General features: G+C 48.3%; 1 protein-coding gene across 12 annotated transcripts in view; it reads left to right on the top strand.

Annotated features, from left to right (window-relative positions):
- LOC144109088 (putative transcription factor Ken) overlaps positions 1-21,548 on the top strand; it is an 83,676-nt gene that overhangs the window by 50,449 nt on the left and 11,679 nt on the right. For 10 of the 12 annotated variants that reach the window (XM_077642159.1, XM_077642157.1, XM_077642154.1 and 7 more), the window contains 2 exons: positions 237-507; positions 2,523-2,980. In XM_077642159.1, the coding sequence (XP_077498285.1) occupies positions 348-507; positions 2,523-2,980 (618 nt within the window). In that variant the 5' untranslated portion in view covers positions 237-347. Of the gene's footprint in view, positions 1-236; positions 508-2,522; positions 2,981-21,548 lie in introns of those variants that run through there. The other 2 variants (XR_013309568.1, XR_013309574.1) reach the window with 2 other exon arrangements.

Here is a 21,548-nt window from a genome sequence, read left to right as displayed (position 1 = left end):
ATTGTTGTTTACAGCGTTATAGATCCTAATCGGGAGGCATGATGCTTGTCCAGGCAGGTATAAGACCCACATACCCAGTCATTTTGTCTACCTTAGAGAATCAAGTCATTTGCACAATAACGTTCCTGTAACCAATGAACAGAAAAAAGGTGACAGTTTAAAAAAATCACGTTGTATGGTCATTGCACCAAGGATCGACAATTTGCATCGGCTTGTGCGCCATCACTTTTTTTCAGATGCACCACGAGAAGTACGAACCACACATGCGGAACTTCGTGCGTGACAACACTCTCGGGGCCTGCGTATAGGTCTGCGATCTGAGCTTGCCAGTGCTCGTGATCTTGGGCATGTTAAAGATGATCTGGGGCGACATCGCCGCTGTGGTCCATCTCTACAAGCGCTACACGGCAGAGCGGCGCAAAGGAGTCACTCGGAACGGCGCCATTCACGCAGTGGCGCTAGTATTGCTTGCTACTGACATGTCACCCATGGAGCCACTTCTTGCTGGTGGGTCTTCTGTTGTAGGATTAATTTGAAAAAGGGTCATCTGACATCGAATCTTATCAGATATCCAGTTTTTTCATGCTAGTTCTTTTGTGGGGAAAGGTTAGTGTGAGGGCTATGCTGTATCTCCCTTAGATTCTGTATCTCGGTACAGTGCACAATTTTAGTTTACTGTCCGCCGATATGCGAAACAGATACTGAGCTATTTTCTTTCGGCAAAAACCAATTTTCATTTTTTTCAACCCAATTTTCAATATCAGGTTTAAACAGATGCCCTTTGTAAAAAAAAAAAGAAGTGCTTTCAATAAGGGCTGCTATCATACGCCTTGAAAACGTAGCTGCCCGAAGCGCTAACAACGGATGAAGGCCAGAAGGAAGATAATTTCATAGTGATAAAATAATGCGAGCAACACTGATCACACAGGCGGAACATTTGAGACTGGCGTTCACAACCTACAGTGTTGCTGACAATTTCCCTGTACACATGGAAGTGGAGAGTAACGTTCAGTAATGAGAAGGTACTTCCATCTGGCACAAGGAAGCCTTCATTTGCACTGAGCAGAAACTGCTGTATCTTGAAGACAGGGATGTCTTAGCAAGTGTGGAAATAGTTTCATTGGTGGCTTACCGAATGAATTCTGTTCGCAAGTTTTTTGTTTTTATTTCAGTGTGATTTTATCTCCATGTTTTCAGTATGCTGCACTGTTGGAATTTTAGAATAGGGTATGCGGCGACTGGGCACCCTACTTAGGTTCGTGCGAACTCCTCGAAAGCGTTCTGGTTGAAAATTGCTGTCAAGAAGAGATCAGCATTAGCATGACATAATTTCTAAGCAGCCGACATAGCTATTAAAGTGCGCCAGCGCCAAAACTGCTTCATAACTCTCATTTCGCAGAGTCACCGCACGTTGATTGATGCCAAATCTTGATGTACGAACCATTCAGTTCGCAGTTCCGGTCTCATGAGTTGGAAGTGCTGCTGTTGGTAAAAAACGCTAGGATTCATGGGCGATGCTTTCGTTCCCAAGATTCCGGCCATAGGCAACAGGATATACTCATACTTCGAAACGAAGCTGCTCTGGTGATGGAGCTAAAAAAACCGACATTCAAAAAGAAGACCACGAAGGTTGTTCGCGCAAGCTCTTGATACACTGATCTAAACAGGTCTGTGGTGCGACATATTCGTTGATATCATGGCTGTCGCCCATGACACATATGAACGAGGTTAAGCTTGGTTGTGAGTCTTTTTAACTAGAAAGTTCTTAATGATTTATTTAATTCATGTATACAATTTCAAGTGATGTCTACTGAATAGGGCACTGAAGGTCTCCACATATTATTGTGAACAGATAAATGCCTGAAAAAATAATTACTAATTCCGTGAGACGAAAAGTTGTGGCTGTCTAAGTCATCAAGTCTTACTCGCCCGAAGATGTCAGAAATTAAGAACTAAACGTTATTTGAAAGTTATTTGCTGGTTACGCAAATAGCGGTGTATTTGCCACAGCATATGATCAGATAAATCCACCTTTATGCAACCATTAAGCGTGTATCCTTTCCCTGCCTGGATGCCACGCACATTTAGGGTTGCGAGATTTTGAGCATTGCGGACTATCACTATATTTATTTTATTAACTATTTGCTATCCAAAATTTGTCCGCATTTTTTGCACGTTACCTATATCTCTTTAAATGTGAGAAGGTGCGCTGCCGGTCTAATTCCTCTCGAGGTGCAGTCAGTTCTCACTTGTATTACCATCTGCGGGTCAGAATGCATTTCGATCTCGTTCTAGGTGTAGTGCCGCAATGTCATGCTTTTCGTAACCTAGTTGTACACTATGATCACTTGATATATCTGAGAGCAATTAAGTCTAGTGCGCACAACCACACATGCGTGGGCATTAGCCCGATTCGAGGCATTCATTTCATACATAACACCCAAGTGTTAAGTGTGGCGCACATGCAAGCGAGACAAATGTTTACTAATTAAAATCATGTTTATTTTTTTCATACAAACCAGGTAAAGAACAACGTTGCAAAGTGATCTCCATACTAGGTCCGATCACAGCTTCACGAGCAGTCAGCGCCCACAACGTCGTCTACAATCAGAAATGTCCGGATGTGAATCCAGCAGTGGCTCCTGAGGTCGTCGATTTGCACGGAGCTCCAGAGTCCTCCGATGCACTGCACCCGTCGCTTGACAACGCCAGCCAGTCTCATCTGCTCGTCGAGGTCCGTCAAACATTGAAGCCCCAAGGCGCGCCTCAGCATTGTCGCCGCTTCACTGGCTTCGACGCCAACATTTTCTTGAACGATGCGGAGGATCCTTTCATGTCCCGACACCTGATCGGCCGCGCGTGCGTTGTAAGGATCGTGTCACCCGTCACGAAGCGGGATGCTCTGGCGACGAGGCTGGCGTTGCGCCTCGTGATGTTCCGGATAACGACGAGCTCTGCATCACGGCCTTTGCAACTTTGAAGATCGACGCGGAGCAGGTGGTGATTGCTTTCGATGCCCGACACCAGCGTCTGTAAGAAGACAGTGTTGCTATCGCGGCTTGGCACAGCGAACGAGAGCGCGGAGAGATTTTGGCTGTTTACAAAAGCGTTCGCAAGGAACTCACAGTGGTCTTCGCTCAGACGCAGCTCTCTGTGATTCTGGTGGGGTTGACGTTGGAAGCCAGCGCTTTCGCCAGAAGCTTTTCGGTGTCAGGGTCATGCTGCTGGTCTTCGACCTCGGGTACATCGACGTAGACGCACACTTCGCACTTCTAACTCCTTCAGTGTGCTTGCTTCCATTATATAGGCCGCCATGGCAGACTGGATCTTATCAAGGAAGCAGTATTGCACGCACACGCGGAGTGAACTCGAAGTGATTGCAGGAGGCGAGGATTTCGAAGGTTGCGCGCAAAATCTCCGAATTGTTGAGGTGGAAAGAGATGACCGTGAGGGACGTCGCCTCGGGGCATTCGGGAAGCATGGAAAGGCTACCGATGCTCAGGTGGTGATCTTCAATGTGAATGGCCTTCACCAAGCGGGAATCACGAATGATTTGGCATATCTCCCTGAGGTCAGCGCATACTGGAAGATGGCTTATGTCGACATTTTGAAGAGCTTTGTTGAGTGCCAGGCCGAGAAAAAACGCGCAGCACTCCTCTTCTGAAAAACCAAAGAGGTCTACGGTCAGCGCCAAAAGTGTAGCGTTTTCTGGCAGCGCTAACAGCCAAGGCTTGATCCTTGTGGCTGCGTCTCGGGAGAGATGGTCGAAGCCGTAGAAGATGGTGGACACTAGGCAGTTTCTCTTCCACGTAACACTTAGCGTACGCAGAGTACGGTTCCGGGCGATTACTTCGGATAAGAGGGCTTAGTCTTCGTCATCGTAGATATCCATATCAATGGCCAACTGTTCTAGCGTCGTCGTTTGTGCAATGGCCTTGACCAGAGACTCTAGTGCGTGCATGCTGGCCTCGGGTGTTCGCACATTCAGCTTCTTGAGCGGCGAGCGGTGTTTCTGCAGGTAGAGGACGAAGCCATGAAGGAGGTCGACGCAGTCATAAGTGAACACGCAGGAGCCGACGGTTAAGACACTTATGGTGTTATTCTGCAAGAGTATGTTCATCAACTGTCGTGCGCAGCTGGTGCTAAATTCCAGATCGGCGACATCCAGCGCAGTAAGGGTTATGCTGCTCTGCTCCTGAGGGAGTACAAACAGTGGCAGTCTGACAGAGAAGCGTTAAACAGTGTGGCGTTAAAACAGTGTGGCGTTAAACGTCTTGCTGTTAACCACTTTACCAATGCTTAGTTTGACGAGTTTTTCCATCCACTTTATTTACCTTCGCATACTCCCAGAGCCGTTTACGAATTTTTGTTGTTTCAGGTGAGTAATCTTGGTCTATGCTGTATGAAGTTCCATTGAACTTCTGGGCATTAGAGAGAACGTTTGATTTTTCGTTGTAGAAGGCAAAATTGACGATGATCGGCCGTTTCTTCATTTCGTCATAGCGACCTGTACGAAGCGCTCTTTCCACTGACTGCAAGTGAACGCGTAGAGTAACTTTGCAAATGTTTTTGAGGAATTGTTCAGACATGCTCCGACGTTTTCGATTCGCTAACTTTGACGCCACAAAAAAACTAGGTTTTTTCTGCGGCATCTGTTTTCTGAGTCAACACTCCTCTCGTGCAATTTTTTAGCCGTTTTGGTTATGCTCCCAACTAAGCTGTCTTGCTCATTTACTGTATCATTGAGCACTGCAATCTGTCCTTCTGTCACGCGTATTTTGGAATTCTTTTCTGCCATCATTGCTTCATAGCTTACTAGTCTGATCAAAATTTGCTCAAAAATTTGCTCAAGATTGCAGTTTGGCATTCTTGTAAGCTTTGAAGTAATTAAAGCTCATCGGTATTCAACGACCGGGGTTCATTTGAACATCGCCCGAATGCAGTAATAAGAAAGCAAGGTACAAAACCCTATGCGGAATTAAACGGAAACGTTTGTTACATAGCTGAATCGACATCTGCCTTCGTCAGACAGGCACAACACTTATGGGATATGGAGAGGGCAGTGCGCACAGTAATCTACAAACCATAATTCAATAATTATGACTAACCAGCAGCAGAAGAGGCGTAAGTTGCATGTCGGCAAGCGTGCCGGCTCCGAATCCTGATATGGATTTGGACGAGAGAGCTGTACCTTCCGTAGTGCTGCAAACATGACGGAGAATAAGCTATGCCTACTTTGCTGCTTGACACAGGGAGTCTTTGTGAATTTAAACCGGGCTAGGATGGCTGCCTGTAATTAGGCAGACAAATGCATTCTTTTCTGGCTTCCTCTTAAAAATTTATGCACAAAAACGATAATCCTCTTTAGGACCTTGCATTAAAAGAACTCGTGATACTAATGCAAGAAAAACAGCAACTCCGTGAATAATTTAGTATTGAGTACAAGTTTGAGGCTTTCTTTAATTTTTTCCACTGCCGTCAATGTAAGAAAAACACTGCAGCTGTAATCTGACTTCATTCAGGACGACAGAACTGTATGTGTAATTTTATCTAATTACAGAGGAGAGAGAGGCATACTTTTAAAAACGCTGCAAAAGCTAGCCCCATAGCATATCTGGCTCGCCATTTCACATGAGAATAAAGATCAAATAACACACGTACTCAAAAGTCACATGCGTAAAACATACGCGCCTAGCATTTAGCCACATTACTTAATGGGAGTCTCTGCATTGCTTCACTTGACACAGATTAGGAGAAAAGCACAGAGGAAGTACTGGCACATGTGGGCTCGGATGCACGGAGCAATGTATCATCCCGCCAGTAACGAGAGAGAAAGTAAAGAAAGCTTTAGGAGCAATGCGAAAGAGAAAAGTAGCTGGTGAGGATCAGGTAACATCAAATTCTTTGAAGGAACGAGGAGAAATTGTGCTAGAAAAACTAGCTACCCTGCATACGCAATGACTTATGACCTCGAGCATACCAGAAGCTTGGAAGAACGCTAACATTATGTTAATTCATAAGAAAAGAGACTTCAAGGGCTTGAAAAACTACACACCGATCAGCTTATTACTGTCCGTTGCCTACAAAGTTTTTACAAAGGTAATCGCTAATAAAATCTGGACAACCTTAGACTTCAATAAACTAATTAATCAAGCAGGCTTTCGTGAAGGATACTCGAGAGTAGATGATATTCCCACTATCAATCAGATGATAGGCAAATACGCAGAATATAACCAACCCCTATATATAGCGTTCATTCATTACGAGAAAGCATTTGGCTCAGTGAAAAGCACAGCAGTCATGCAGGAATTGCGGAATCAGGGTGTATAAGAGTCTTATGTAAAATAATGGACGATATCTATAACGACTGCGCAGCCAATATAGTCCTCCAAAAAGTCAGCAATAAAATCCCGAGAAAGAAGGGCGTCAGGTAGGAAGACACGATATCGCCAATGCTATTCACCGCCTGTTTACAGGAGGTATTCCGAGGCCTGAATTGGGAATAGTTTGGTATAAGAGTTAATGGAGAATACTTAAGTTATATGCGATTCGCTGATGACATTGCCCTGCTAATCACTCAAGGGATGAGCAACACAGCATGATCAACGAGGTAGACAGACAGAGCAGTATGATGGGTCTAAAAATTAACATGCAGAATAGCAAAGTAATGTACAATAGTCTAGCAAGGGAACAGCTGTTCACAATTTTCAGCGAGGTGCTGGAAGTGGTAAAGGAATACCTAGAGCAAGTCGTGACCGCTGATCCGGGTCATGAGGTGGAAAAAAAAGATGGGCTGAGGCTTAGCTAAAGTGTTAAGCCTGGATATCTAGAAGCGAAAAGCTTCGTGGCAATGCTTGTGGTTTAGCTTAAGGTTTCATACATAGGGTTACAATTTAGGTATATTTTTCTAGCTTTTCCAAAACGTGTTGTCTTAGGTATACAAAGCTTGTACAACTGTCTAAGATCCCGCAAATGCCGTAGTCTTTCACAAACCTCATACACGTGGCCGAACGGGTTGTCCACAAAGTATGTCGTAAAGACCTTGGTTGCGCTGGCACTTTCACCGTGTTTCAACAGGTAGTCTGTGTAACAGCGAGTCTTTACCTCTTCTTCCATAGCGTCGTCGTCGTCGTCTTCACTCTGTTGGCTGCTGACACTGGTAGCAGGCGCGGCTCCACTTTTGAGCGTCTTGTCGTCGTCGTTTAGCGAGACGCTCCTCTCGTTCTCGGGTGTTTCGGTTGCTCGTTTAGCTCTGGCCTTTTCATTATTTCTTCGAAACAGCTCGACGTCTCGCGAAGTACAGTCTTCGCTCACCTGGCCACTCTCAACTGACGCAGCCAAACGGCGCAATTCAGCGCCCTTTTGCCGCCGTTTAGCAAGGCGTGCCTCTCGTGATTCTGGCGTTTCAGGCGCTTGTCTAGCCTTGCACTTTTCATATTGTTACGTGGTGGCAAGCCAAGGAAAGCACGACATAATGACAGAATGAAGATATGATTAAATAGCTCAGGGCCTAGCGCGAGCACTCCGTCCCGCGCCACTGCACTCTTCTTCGTCTTCATTACATGACCCCGGTCCTCAGAGCGATCGTCCCGATCGATTGCTTGAATTACGAATGGTGAGGTGACGATGAGGATGATCAGGAAGGATGATCAGGAAGGATGAGGATGATCTTCGTCTTCATGTAATGAAGACGAAGAAGAGTGCAGTGGCGCGGGACGGAGTGCTCGCGCTAGGCCCTGAGCTATTTAATCATATCTTCATTCTGTCATTATGTCGTGCTTTCCTTGGCTTGCCACCACGTAGCAATATCTTCGCTGCTTTAATCAAGAGGGAGGAATGGGCTTGGGCAAGGCATGTAATACGAAGGCAAGATAAACGCTGGTCTTTAAGGGTAACGGAGTGGATTCCAAGAGAAAGCAAGTTTAGCAGGGCGCGACAGAAGGTTAGGTGGGCGGATGAGATAAAGTTCGCAGGCATAGGGTGGGCGCAGCTGACAAAAGTCAGGGTTAATTGGAGAGACATGGGAGAGGCCCTTGACCTTCAGTGGGTGTAGTCAGGCTGATGATGATGATGACTCCTTGAAATACCCGGTTCGACAGCTTCCCTTGACTCTCCTACGCCACAGAAGTACCTGGGGTTTTCTGCTACTAATGCGCCGCCGCAAGGCAACGAGACGTTTTTTAGACCAGCCCGGCCGCAAGCTTCGGATGCCTTTACGGCGTCTGGTATCACGAACTGGAAGGAGGCTAAAAAAAAATTTGCCAATCACGACAAGTCAGGAGGGCATAAAAACGCTGTCTACAAGCGCAGCAGCCTGCAGTCGACGTCGGTTCATAACCAAGTCAGCACGCAAACTTTAAGGCAGCAGGAGATAGCGAAGCGCTCTCTGAAGATTATTTTTCAGGCGTCCCAGTACCTACTGCGCCAGGGTCTGCCATTCCGTGGTCACACAGACAAGGAAGAGAACTTCCACCAGTACCTGGTGTCAGCGCAGAAGATAATGAAGAATTCACAACTTATATGAAACGGAATACGACGTACACGTCTCCACTGCTGCCAAATAAGACGATTAATCATTTTTGGAGACCGTGCAAGAAACAGTGTGCAGCGTCATTCCGACAACCGCCCACGCCATAACTGTAGATTGGACGCGCGGGACGTCGCCGGTGTTGAGCAGGAAAGCACATATGTGCACTACGTCGATGCCACAATGACTGACAGACTTTTATAGCTTGTTTTAACAACGTTAGATATTACTCATCACGTTTCTTGATTTCTTGGGGTCTGCTACCACCTTCCTTCGGCGTCAAGTCCGAGGAATTCAAGATGGTGACTCCCGTGGTAAATCTATATAGCAACCCAATTGGTAATTGATTGGTGACTTCACTATTATATTCAATCGGTGATTGATTGAAGACTTCACTTATAAATCCAAGATGTCTGCCAATATTGTTAATTAATTGATGATATTATTATTACATCCAAGATGGCGGCAGCCAATGCTCGTTACTTGAACTACTTCAAGACGCTGGCGGCATTTTTTTATGGAAGCAGGGTGATAATAATAATAATTGGTTTTAGGGGAAAGGAAATGGCGCAGTATCTGTCTCATACATCGTTGGACACCTGAACCGCGCCGTAAGGGAAGGGACAATGGAGGGCGTGAAAAAAGAAAAGAGGTGCCGTGGTGGGGGGCTCCGGGATAATTTCGACCACCTGGGGATATTTAACGTGCACTGACATCGCACAGCACACGGGCGTCTTAGCGTTTTTCCTCCATAAAACGAAGCCGCCGCGATCGGGTTCAAATTGACAATCGCTGGATATTCCTTACCTGACCTCCCGGTGTTTGTAGGCCACGCACTGTAGGCAATTCTTCACCGTCGATGTCAATGATAATAAGATATGAACAAAGAGCGCGTGGGTCGTCAACCACTCCAGTTTAATGCCGGCCAAATGTTTTCAAACACCAGTCATGCAGCAATTCCTCAGTTGTTTCTCGTCCATTCCTTTAAACCCTCGTGAACAGAGACTGTCCGACTAACGCGAGATGCCATCTACTGGGAAACAAAGGGGGGTTTATCGCAAAATTACAAAAAAACGAACCCGATTTCACATAGGCCCAGAGCAGCCTTCAGTGACACCACCATATTGAATCCTTTCAGGCCCTCCCTCTAGGTAGTGAAAATCACCAATACACTGCAGCATGCACGCAGGCGGTGATATTTTTTGTAGCGAGAGCTACACTTTCCATTTCGCGGTGGCTGGGAGAGGCCAGTAGTGCGCATGCGCCGTTACTATGGAAACCGGAGATTAGCAGCAGGTGCGGCGTGCGCTCTACCGTGGGAACAAAGCGCGGCGCGCGCATCATCGCCGCCTCGCCGCACGCCTCTGCCACCCGAACTGCGCGTCGCATGCACAGCATTGCGTATAAAAGGCGGAGATGTAAAGGGCGGCCGTATCACAACGTGTGACATGTATGTACAGAAGGAGAGTCCGGCCGCTGCTAAGCGGCGGTATAGAAAAAGAGAAGATTAACTCTTCCGATGTTGAAGTCGCCGCCTGGCCTGCCCAACAAAGAGAGAAAGATGGTAAGAACGCGAAGAGTGCACCGGAGACGCCCGAACAGACAGAGTAACGGCTTGCCAAACCGAGATGGCAACTGCCGAGCGTAAGAGACGGCGCATAGCCGCCGAGATCCAGCCCACTGTCTCTCATTGCTAACGATACAGTGACCACAACAAGCTCAGCCAAGGAAACGTACCTCTCGGCACGTATATCCTGGCGTAGCCAAGCTAAGCCACTGCCAATTTTTTTTAAAACGATAGCCGTATCCGCTGCACCTTTACAAACATGCGCCGTAACACAGCTTGCGCCGGGGATGTGTGAGCAGGAACGCAGCCATCGCTACGAATGGCGAGGGGAGAGGAACGCCAGTTGCGCGATAACCAGGCCAGTCACAGTCATAGATACGGTCGGTGAGAGGAAGCACCAGCTGCTGGCCGAGCGGACGAGGGGAAGCACAGTCAAAGCTACAGACACAAAGGCACAAAGTAGATAACCACGATTAATGTCGGCTTTGTCGGTAGTGGGCGAAGAGTGCAGCGAATCCCTTGACATTGTGGACGCGAGTCTCCCGAAAAAAACATACGACTCCGCGGAATGTTCCACATATGGCGAGCTATAGACAGTAGAGCATGTTTTAGTGGTGTGCCCAGCATATGCACGAGAAAGACTCATGCTAGCATCTATTTGAAGTCTTTGGACACTAGGCCCCTCTCAGAGGATTCCATCCTCGGCGCTTCGCCGGATAGTTCGAAAACTCTACAGGCAACGCGAACGCTCGGACGCTTTTTAAGCGACACAGGCATTGACTGCCGTTTGTAATGTTAGAAAGTGTACCTTGTCTTTTTTCATCTGCCTCCTCCCATCATCATCATTCCCCATCGTGACAGTCTTTTTTCTCCTCTTCCCGTTCCCCAGTGCAGATTAGCAGACCAGTGTACATATATTTTTCAGGCCAATCTAACTGTTTTAACCTAAACCCCCCCTCTCTCTCTCCGCCGCGGAATCTCCCTCATAAATGACGTGACTGTCTCAAGTATCAAAGGTGTCACAGCAGGAGATGTTCTTTAATTACATGGTCGGGCTGGAGGAGGGATTCGGCGAGGCTCGCGCTTGCTCAATTCGCGTCTATACTGGCCACGTAACTTCGTCTAATCTCGATGATGGTGAGTTCCCTGAAGTGTTTTCTTCATTTCTCTTTCTACTTGCCATTCTTATTTTCTCACGCATCATATCTGAGCGCTGGTTGTGAAAAAAAACGACGCGTTAACTCGCGCGGGTGCTCCACGAGCTATTTGGAAGCGCGCGCATCCCGAGCTGCTGTTGGCCGACCCTCAGCCGAAGGAGTTCATCTCTGCGATGCTGAAACAGGTGAGTTCCCCGTCTTTCGCTGCCATATCTTCGTCTGTCCGTCGACTGAGATGGCCGGCGCCGTGGCTCAGAGCTTGGTCCAACAGAAAGAGGGCGCCCCTTCAACCTGTTCACTATACCAGGGGCAGCGAGCGCTTTCCATGGAGGCCAAATACTTTCGTGTGCTAGTTAAAGAACCTCAAGGAGTGTAAAATAAAGTGGAGCCCTCCGCAAGGGTGCTTTTTTTCGTCATCCGCGGCGGCTCACTGGTTAGAGTGCTCGGTTACTGAGCCGGAGTTCCCGGCTTCGGATTCGTCCGCGGCGTCCGCGCTTCGATGTAGGCGAAACGCTAAAGGCGCCCTTGTGCTGTGTGATGTCAATGCACGTTAAATATCCCCAGGTGTTCGAAATTATTCTTTAGCCCTCCACTACGGACATCTTTCTCTCTTTCTTCTTTCACTCCCTGGCTGCGCTTCGATGGAGGAGAAACGCTAAAGGCGCCCTTGTGCTGTTCGACGTCAGTGCACGTTAAAGACCCCAAGGTGTTCGAAATTATTCTGTAGCCCTCCACTACGGACCTCTTTCTCTCTTTCTTCTTTCACTTCCTTCCCTCATGGCGTCTGTAGCAGACGCCACTTTACCTCCTCGCTTTTGTCGAGCTTCGCGTCTGGTGGCAGATAGATTCTCCTTTCCAGTTTAAACTAATTGGTGTAGTCGTGAAAGGATATAAATCCGTATATCGTAGTCGTGAAAGGATATAAATCCATATATCGTGAAATTTCGGGACTCAACCCGGCTCACTGTTCCGCTGACATAAACGCGAGCTATACTGTGAGCCAACTGGTTTTCCCTGTTCCCTTAGTGTACCGGCACCCATAGTAGTTACACCTCACTTTGGTTCTATCTCGATGTCTTAGGATTCGTTTTGTCTCCTTGGAAATCCTACCCCGCGCGAAATTGTTTACAGCGACCTTGGAGTCCTTTAGCTGCCTCCTCCGCAGTCCCTGAGTTCTTCGTTTTGACCGAACCGGCAGTTAATGTTTTACCCGAGTCGTTGACGCCCACGGCCACAAAGGTGTCGCCTCTTTCGTATTGCGCCGCATCTGCAAAGGTTGTGTATTCCGAGCCTTCTAGCTTGGCTTCAAGGGCCTTTGGTTTTGCTCTCCTCTTGCCTTTGTGATAAGCGGGGTGCATGTTTTTTTTTTGAATAGGTTTAAAAGTCACTAATTTTCTCACTTCGGTTAGTAACTTTGCCCGCGCGTTTCTATCCGGGATTCTGTCATGTAGTCTTACGTTGCTCAGGATCTTCCACCCCTCGGGTGTGGTTGCGAGCATCCTTATTTGTGCAAATCTATGTACCTCGCATAGTTCCGTAATGGTGTTGTAGACCCTCAGTTTAAGAAGTCTTTCCGCCGGGGTGCATTGGGGCTGTCCCATGGCTGTTTTACCTGCCGTCCTTATGATCCCCTCTATTTTAGATAGCCGGATACGATACCATTCTATGGAGCTGCAAAAAGGCGCCGCCACCTACATACTTAGCATAAGTCCCTCCTCTAGAGCGGTGGGAGGATATAATGGCCAGCTCAGATCCGTTCACGCAATCCTGGCCACTGAGTGGGCTTACAAGGTGGCCAAGAGCCAGGCCCACTGAAGTTTAGTGCTAACAATAAATGTTTTCCCGTTCAATACAACCCCTCGTGGCGCAGTTCTGGACAGTTACTGCGCCATTTCCTTTCCACAAAAACTGTTTTCAGTTTCATCTGTTCACTCTCCCCGCCGTTGAGGTGTCCAGCAACAAGCAAGAGTGAGAAAGTTACGGCCCCTTATTTTTTCTGTATAATAAATTTTTAAACTCCACAAATTATTCGGAGCGTAACTGGTGTGATGCGGCAATGATGTGGTTCTTGGGGGAACCCTTCAAGAATTCATACCCATGAAAGAAAAAATAGTTTTAAAATTGGTTTTTGAGGAAAGTAAATGCAAAGTAATTGTCTCACATCTCTGTGGACATTCGAGCCTCGTTTTTCCTGCATCGAAACGTCGCCGCCGCGACCGGGCTCCAACCCGGGAACACCGGCTCAGTAGCCGAACGCGCTAACCAGTTTCTTAAAACTAGTTTTCATAAAAGGAAAGCATCGCTTTCCAAGGACGCCTCAACCACGCCCTAAAGGAACGGATTACGAAGGGAGTGAAATAAGAGAGAAAGAGTAAGCAATAAAGAAAAGGCTGGAGTAGGGAGCTGAAGAAAGTAAAGAGCAGCGTTTATCGAACCGTAGCAACCAAACCTCTAACTTGCCCTAATAGATGCTGTCACTTCGCGTTCGTAGCTTACAGTTCGCTGCAAGAAGTATCGAGGTGGAGTAAAGGTATTTCATTCATTGACGTTCAGATCGCGTCAGTAAGGTCCAAGTTTGTACTCAGTTTAAAATCAGGCAGCCAACTTTCACCGTAATGCACAACGCAATGCTCGACAAGGCCGTCGCAACGCCAGTGTAATTCCACTGAAAGACAGAAGTCTGTCTCACTGACATCTAATTAGACATGTTTGCGAGAATCGCAGTCACACTTGATCAGCAAATGCTTACTTCGCCTCTCTATCTGAACCTACGCCACAGCGAGCTGCGTCTGCTCTTCTTGCTCTTATCTTTGTAAAGTTGACATAACATCTTTGACCCTTTACTACAGTTTCGTTATAACGCGTATATATATTTATTCTTTCTTTTCCAGTCTTGAAGCGGAAACGTATCCTGCGCTGAAATCCCCACATTGAATCGAAGCAGAAGAGCACTCCGCTAAATGTGCCATGACGACTGAAAAGCCATCTGTGTCAGAAAAACGCTCGCTATTAACCCTGCCCTGCCCCAGAAGTGAAGCGGCACCAGTGTGTCAGCTGGTTCGTCGTGTTGCCGAGTATAACAAGATTATCTGGAACGTAGGCCTTCAGATAAGAGAGGAAAATGGCCTGGGGGAATTGGGTATCGCTATTGCCCCGAAGGCCCTGCTCATGAACCCTTGGGAAGTCCCAAGGATTGACTGTGAAACCCTCGCCAGGATTCTGCTGCGCAACGTCCTCGCCCATCATCGCTGCATTGTGGCTGAAGAGATAACTTTCTTTGTAGCGAGGAGCCCTGTCCTCCTCAGCATTCTTTAAGACAAGTACAGCGTCAGGAAGCTTACCATCTCAGATGTACCGTGCTGTGAAACGAAAGTCTTTGAAGCCCTGCAGAAGCTTGCCAACCCCTCAGATTAAAATTATTCAGACGAAGGCGAAAAATACTTCTGCTTCTCTGTCAGACTGCCACTGTTTGTAATCCCTAAGGAGCAGGGCAGTATCACCCTTACTTCGCTGGATGTCGCCGATCTGGAATTTCGCACCGGCTGCGCACGACAGTTGATAAACATACTCTTGCAGAATAACACCATAAGTGACTTAACCGCCGGCTCCTGCGATTTCACTTATGACTGCGTCGACCTCCTTCATGGCTTCGTCCTCTACCTGCAGGAACACCGCTCGCCGCTCAAGAAGCTGACAGTGCGAACACCCGAGGTTAGCAAGCGTGCACGGGAGTCTCTGGTCAGGGCCATTGCACCGAGGACGACGCTAGAAGAGTTGGCCATCGATATAGATATCTACGATGTCGAAGAGAAAGCCCTCTTTGCCGAAGTAATCGCCCGGAACCGCAATCTGCGTAAGCTAAGTGTTACGTGGCCGAGAAACTGCGTCGTGTCCATGAACAGCTGCGGCTTCGAACTTCTCGCCGGAGACGCAGCCACAATGATCGAGCCGTGGCTGGTAGCCCTGCCAGAAAACGCCACACGTTTGGCGCTGAACGTAGACCTCTTGGGTTTCTCAGAAGAGGAGTGTTGCGCGTTCTTTCGCGCCCTGGCACTCAACAAAGCCCTCCAAAACATCAACATAAGCCATCTTCCCGCATGCGCTGACCTCAAGCAGATATGCCAAATCATTCGTCATTCCCGCTTGGCGAAGGCCATTCACATTGAAGATCACCCCCTGAGCATCGGTAGCCTTCCCATGCTTCCCGAATGCCCGAAGTGACGCCCCTCACGGTCAGCTCTTTGCACCTCAACAATTCGGAGATCTTGCGCAGAACCTTCGAAATCCTCGTCTCCTCCAATCACGTTACTTCACTTCGCGTGTGCCTGCAGAAATGCTTCCTTGATAAGATCCAAGCTGCCATGGCAGCCTATATAATGGAAGCACGCACACTGAAGGACTTAGAAGTGCACGCCTACGTCGATGAACCCGAACTCGAAGACCAGCAGCATGACCCTGACGCCGGAAAGCTTCTCGTGAACGCGCTGGCATCCAACCTCAGCCTCACCCGAATCACAGTAAGAGAGCTGCCTCTAAGCGAAGACACTGTGAGTTCCTCGCGAACGGCTTTGCCAACAGCCAAAATCTATCCGAGCTCTCGATGGCGGTGCTCAGCCGCGATAGCTACAACTCCTTTTTGCAGACGCTGGTGTCGGGCATCGAAAGCAATTACCGCCTGCTCCGCGTTGGTCTTCCAAGTTGCAAAGGCCGTAACACAGAGCTCCTTGTCATTCGCAGCATCACGAGGCGCAACGCCAGCCTCGTCACCAGAGCAGCCCGCTTCGTGATGGGTGACCACGATCCTTTCAACGCACGCGCGGTCGAGCTCGTCTCGGGACATGAAAGGGTCCTCAGCATCATTCAATAAAATGCTGGCGTCGATGCCAGGGAAGCGGCGACGATGGTCAGTCGTGCCTTGGGGCTTCGATGTTTGACGGGTCTCGACGACTACATGAGACTGGTTGGCGTGGTCAAGCGACGGGTTCAGTGCATCGGCGGACGCGATAGCTCAGTGCAACTCGACGAGCTCAGCTACGACTGCTGGATTCACATCCGCAAATTCCTGACTGTGGCCGACGTTTTGGGAGCTGACTGCTTGTGAAGCTGTGATCGGACATTGTTTGAAAGTAAGCTTGCAACGTTGTTCTTTACCTCGTTATTATGAAGCGAATAACGACTATTTTAATTAGTGAACATTTGTCTCGCTTACATGTGCACCACACTTAACACTGAGGGTTATGCATGAAATGAAGGCCTCCAATAGGGTTATGCACCCGCATGGGTGGTTGTTTGCACTAGAATAACCCTTCCCTCAACAGATTTAAAAATACACCGCCTGGTGTTTAAAGCAAGGGAAAACAATTACTGGTCCTTATCGAACCGGTGAACCGTATGAATTGCAGTTTGAAACGCACGTAGTTAGGCTGCACACAGGCACACTTGTACGGTGGGCTCACGGACCTTTAATTCCATGTCAATAATGCTGAAGACAAAGAAAAGGCAAAGTGAACACTTCGTCTAAGCCTTGGGTAATCGTCTTCGACCCTTCCTGGTTTCTTCGATTATGTAGAAGCACTGCTTGTTAAAATCGTGATACCACACTGATGTTCCCCCATTCTCTCGAACAATTTACCTTAGCACACCTCTTAGTCGCCTTCAAGGATATTTTGTGCGACATTTTGTAATTTGGTTAATTTAAATATATCAGGGTAATGTAAATTAAATTTCGGTAAGTGTTATGTATTGCGGCTTACACTTTACATTGCACGCTGAAGTGTAGGACTATACGGATAGTGCAAACAGCTTACATCATCAAAGAAAACGAAGGCAGTTTGCCGCAGTATTGAGGGTACGGTATAGCTGCTGACGAAAATACATTAGTGGCGTTGTTTTTTTTCTTCGGACATCAGACAAGATCGCAGTTTAATCGGTTTTTCTCATCACGAACAAAAGCCAAATTTAACCTCTCGAACGGCTCCAATTAGTTTTAGAAGCCTAATTAGTTGCTTGTTTTTCCACTCGTTGCTAAGGCTGCGCCCCACCAGATCGTGCCCTCTCTGCTGAGATACAGGTACAGAAGGTCGAGGTACATAACTACGCACCGACGCCCTAGCTCGAAAATATGCCTGCCGAGCAGGGCACACTGACTATACCCTCTCTCAGACACCTCGTCCGGACATCCCTCACAAGGCACCCTTCTAACGCCCGCTCCGCTCAGCCCATCTTAGCATCCCCTTTAAGGAAACGCACACGCGGCCTCATTCCCCCGCGAAGTTTCCCCTTCCCTCATGACTGCCCGAAATAATCCACACCGGCTGGAGAGGCGGAAATTCGCCACCTGCTGTGGACCAGTAGACACAGTCAACAGGGCACTAGATGTCAATCCGGCATCTGTCTTCCCAGCATGCGTCGGGCGTCCATGGTGGATGAAGTGAAAAGGCGCCAGCTTACCCTCAAGGCTTCACTAAGGAACTATATGGTTGCAAGTACACGGGAGCAGCGGCCGGCGCCGGAGACCGCAGCGCCGCCACTCGGCTGCGAGCCCGCTCCCGCCGCGGCTGGTCGCTTACTTTCGGCGAAGTCGCTACTCGACATGCGTGCAGCCAGCATAGCCTCCTGACAGGCAGCACTCGTCAATCTGTGCTTGTATAATATGGTAGATAAGCGCAACATCAAAGGAGTATAGACACCTAATTTTGGTGTCATGTTTTCTTCTCTATATTGATGCGGGAGGCACTACTACGCATGAATCACCATGTGATATTCGATTACGCCCGCTAAAAAATTTATAGTCGACTTTTTCCGTTGTCCTGCTTCGGTTTCAACAGCCGAATGATGGCTGTGACGTCAGAGTATATTTGTGTCTCTTGCGTCATGAAAAATCGCCTTAAAATCGTTGCTTCATCGTTTAATTCACTGCAGTGTTGAAGCCAGCCTCCTTCAAGAGCCGGAATGACAACGACTGAGGAAGCATCAGATGGCTTTAAAATTGTTTTTTGGGGGGAGGGGCGGGAGGAAGGGGGGCAAAGGAAATGGCGCAGTATCTATCTCACATCTCGTTGGACACCTAAACCGTGCAGTGAGGGAAGTAATAAAGGAGGGAGTGAAAGAAGAAAGGAAGGAGGTGCCCTAGTCTCCGGAATAATTTGGACCACCTGGGGATGTTTAACGTGCACCGACATCACACAGCACAAGTGCGCCTTTTGCGTTTACTCTCTATCGAAACACTCCCACATCGGTGGAGTTCGAAACCGGGTACTCCGGTTCAGTAGCTGAGCGCCCTAAACACTGAGCCGTCGCGACTGGTTATATCGGAAACTTTTTGTGTCTCACATGACTAGCGTAGTACAATTTGATGTCACAGTCCTCATTCGATTGTTGAAGTCGAAGCGGCACGCAAAATAAATGACAGTATAAATTGTTTAGCTGTCGTAATTGATTACCAGGTGGTAATCCGTGTATAATAATGTCTTACGCATCTTTACAAATAATAAAATGCGCAACGAAAATTTAAGTATCTCTACTGAGGAATTAAAATTCTTCGTAGACAAAGTCAGCTGCGTACGCCAGAAAGTTCTAGTGCGATTGGGCTTATCGCCATCAACACTATCACTAGCGCAGATTTATGAGTCACGAGGAAGACGATTCTTTGTCTGGTGGTCGCTTGGGAAGCCAGGCGCTCTTAGCCATTGAACGTCGAAGCATTGCTACTGACAAGATGTCAGAAAGCGAAGAAGAACCTATGTACGCCGAGCCGCAGCCGTGCGTACTGACGCCGGCTGACAAGACCCGCTGGACCGAGAGCGAAGTGTACATGGAGTATGTCGGCTTCGTCCTCGCCCTCAACGAGCGTGTCACGGGGAAGAAGCTGACCGATAACATTATCGTATCAGATTTCACGTCGGATCTGCTGTCGGTGCTGGGTTCATGAAACGCCTCCAGACAGCCAATTAGCAGTGGCTTAGCTCGAATATGCCAGGATATACGTAGCGTGAGCTACGCTGATCCCCTGAGCATCAATTGCCGCTGAGCAGCAATTTCGCTCTCCTTCTTCATGGCTATACCACACTGGCAAACGCCCTGCTATATGTACACTCCCACTGACACCTGTGTGCTTGCGCACAAAATGAGAGGCGCTATTAAGCAGCACCGGGGCAGCGTCAGATGGCTACTGTGCAACGGAGGCGGACAGCTGGGCTGCGCCGGTGCCAATGCCTCTGCATCGGCTATTACGGGTGAGGCGCGCGCGGTGGTGGCTCCGGCGCGCCAGCTGTGCGCCGTGTGACGTCACTGCTCCTCGCGCATGCGCAGCACGGCTCTCCAGGAACCACGCGAAACTGCTTAACCTCGGCCAGTGTAGCTCACGCTACAAAATTCGAAGCCGGAAACACAAATGCCATCTTCAGGACCCGCCTTGTTAAAAAAAAACTGTAATGAGCAGACAACACAATTAGAGAAAAGGCAAATTTGACATTCAAGAAAACAGTGCCTCCATGTACTATTTCGTGTCTTTTTTGAGTGATTCTGTCTTTGTAAACGCCATCGACGGAACAACTTATATAGATCGTATCGAAACAAAGTGGCAACAAACGAGAAGTGGCAGCTTGTCCTACAATGCCAGCGGCACCATTTCTTCCACGCACCCTCGCAACGCGTCAAGAGCAGTGCTCGCCGAGCAATTCCGCCAAAACGCGGCTTTCTTAGAGATGTAGCGCACTTAGTGCTTCCACATTGGTTGCGCCGCGGTCAGCCCTGCAACGAGCTCATAAATGTCGTAGCATTTCAGGGATAATAAGCGGATTGATTTGGGCAGCGATTTTTTCCTTATAGAAAATAAACAACGATCGGATAATTTGAGCGCTTAGTTTTAGCAGGTGCTTAGGATTCCTCATGAAGGTTTTCATAAGTATTTTAACAGTTCATAAAAGGGGCGTTCCTAAACCAAGTCATTCTAAGCGTGATTTCACTACAGCACCAGACAGAGCTGACGGTCGCTAGGGAAGAATAGCGGTGGCGCTCACCACGGCAGATATTTCACAAGTGCCTCCCTCTGAACCCGACCCCGAATTTCTCGTAATGCCGCCTGTTTTCTAGGCGCTCTCGCTGGCAAACGCGTATGTGAAGCTCTTGCTGCTGCATTCTGGTGGTTATGTTCAGTTCATCAACAGAGCGATATAGCACCCAGGAGACATACCAGCGTAGAAGTATAGCAGTTTAACGTACAGCCCCCGTCAAAAGTATACAGCCCAAAGCGTTTGCTTGCGAGGCCTGCAGCGTGCTTAGCTATACATCCGCAGCGGCCGTAACATCTCGAAAGAAGAATGGCTTCATGCTCTCAATCCTCCCAAGCTTTGGACTGCTAAATGTTCTAGGGAGCCGCGTTAAACAGCTTAGAAGCAAACTTCTTGAGATGTACATTTTTGACGCAGGCTGTATGCCTGTTGCGCACGCGCAGCAGTCCTATCCGGCCACGCATTTGCAACCGTACATGCGAAGTTATCAGTTATAGAATGCTCAGTTATTTGTACAGCTGACACAATTTACGTCAGAACTGAAAGATCGGATCAATGCAAGTGAAGATAGGACCCACAAATCCCTGTGTGCCAGCAGGTGAAGTCAATGTGATCACAGGAATTTCCAGATACGCAATCTAATGGTAAACACGTTACGGAGGTTTCTGCTGTTATGGTGGTGTCTACTGTCCCAGGGGGTACAATGCTGTTTAGCAACCATGCATGCCGTAAACATTACACCAATCTTGTTACATGTTACATTACATGACACAGCAACAAGCTGATCCCATGGTGTGCCTCAGAACCTGAATTTCTTATCCTGGTGACACTCGGATGCCGTGTCCCCCCCCTCCCCGCCCTAAGCGAAGGGAAGAGAGGGGGCCAGGAACCCCTGCCCCCTCCCCACACCCCGATTTACACCACCGATTTCGATTAGTATGTCATTAACCCGCGTTTGTTCCCTCACCCACTCCGCCCGCTTCCGGTCTCTTATCGTCACACCCAAATATTTCTTTCCATAGTTAATTTACCCCGCAAATTTTCCACCGCCGTTATGTGCCATTCCAACAGAGGGCAACAACAACAGTGAAGAAGAGGAAAGAGGCTCAGTCGGTGTGCGAGCGGCGACGAGTGCCAGAGAAAGTGGATAAGACTCTAGTGCCCCCCTCCCTGCCATCATCTGCTCAAAATTCGCTGCCGTATGAAGCCGTACCACCTGGACTCAAGGAACACAAGCATGGACGTGCCAGTCATGACCGACATGTGTCAGGGAGGGTCGTCACATG

This window comes from Amblyomma americanum, chromosome 1 (genome assembly GCF_052857255.1).
Source record: "Amblyomma americanum isolate KBUSLIRL-KWMA chromosome 1, ASM5285725v1, whole genome shotgun sequence".
Classification (NCBI taxonomy): Eukaryota; Metazoa; Arthropoda; class Arachnida; order Ixodida; family Ixodidae; genus Amblyomma; species Amblyomma americanum.
This window is presented reverse-complemented; position numbering and strand designations above follow the sequence as displayed.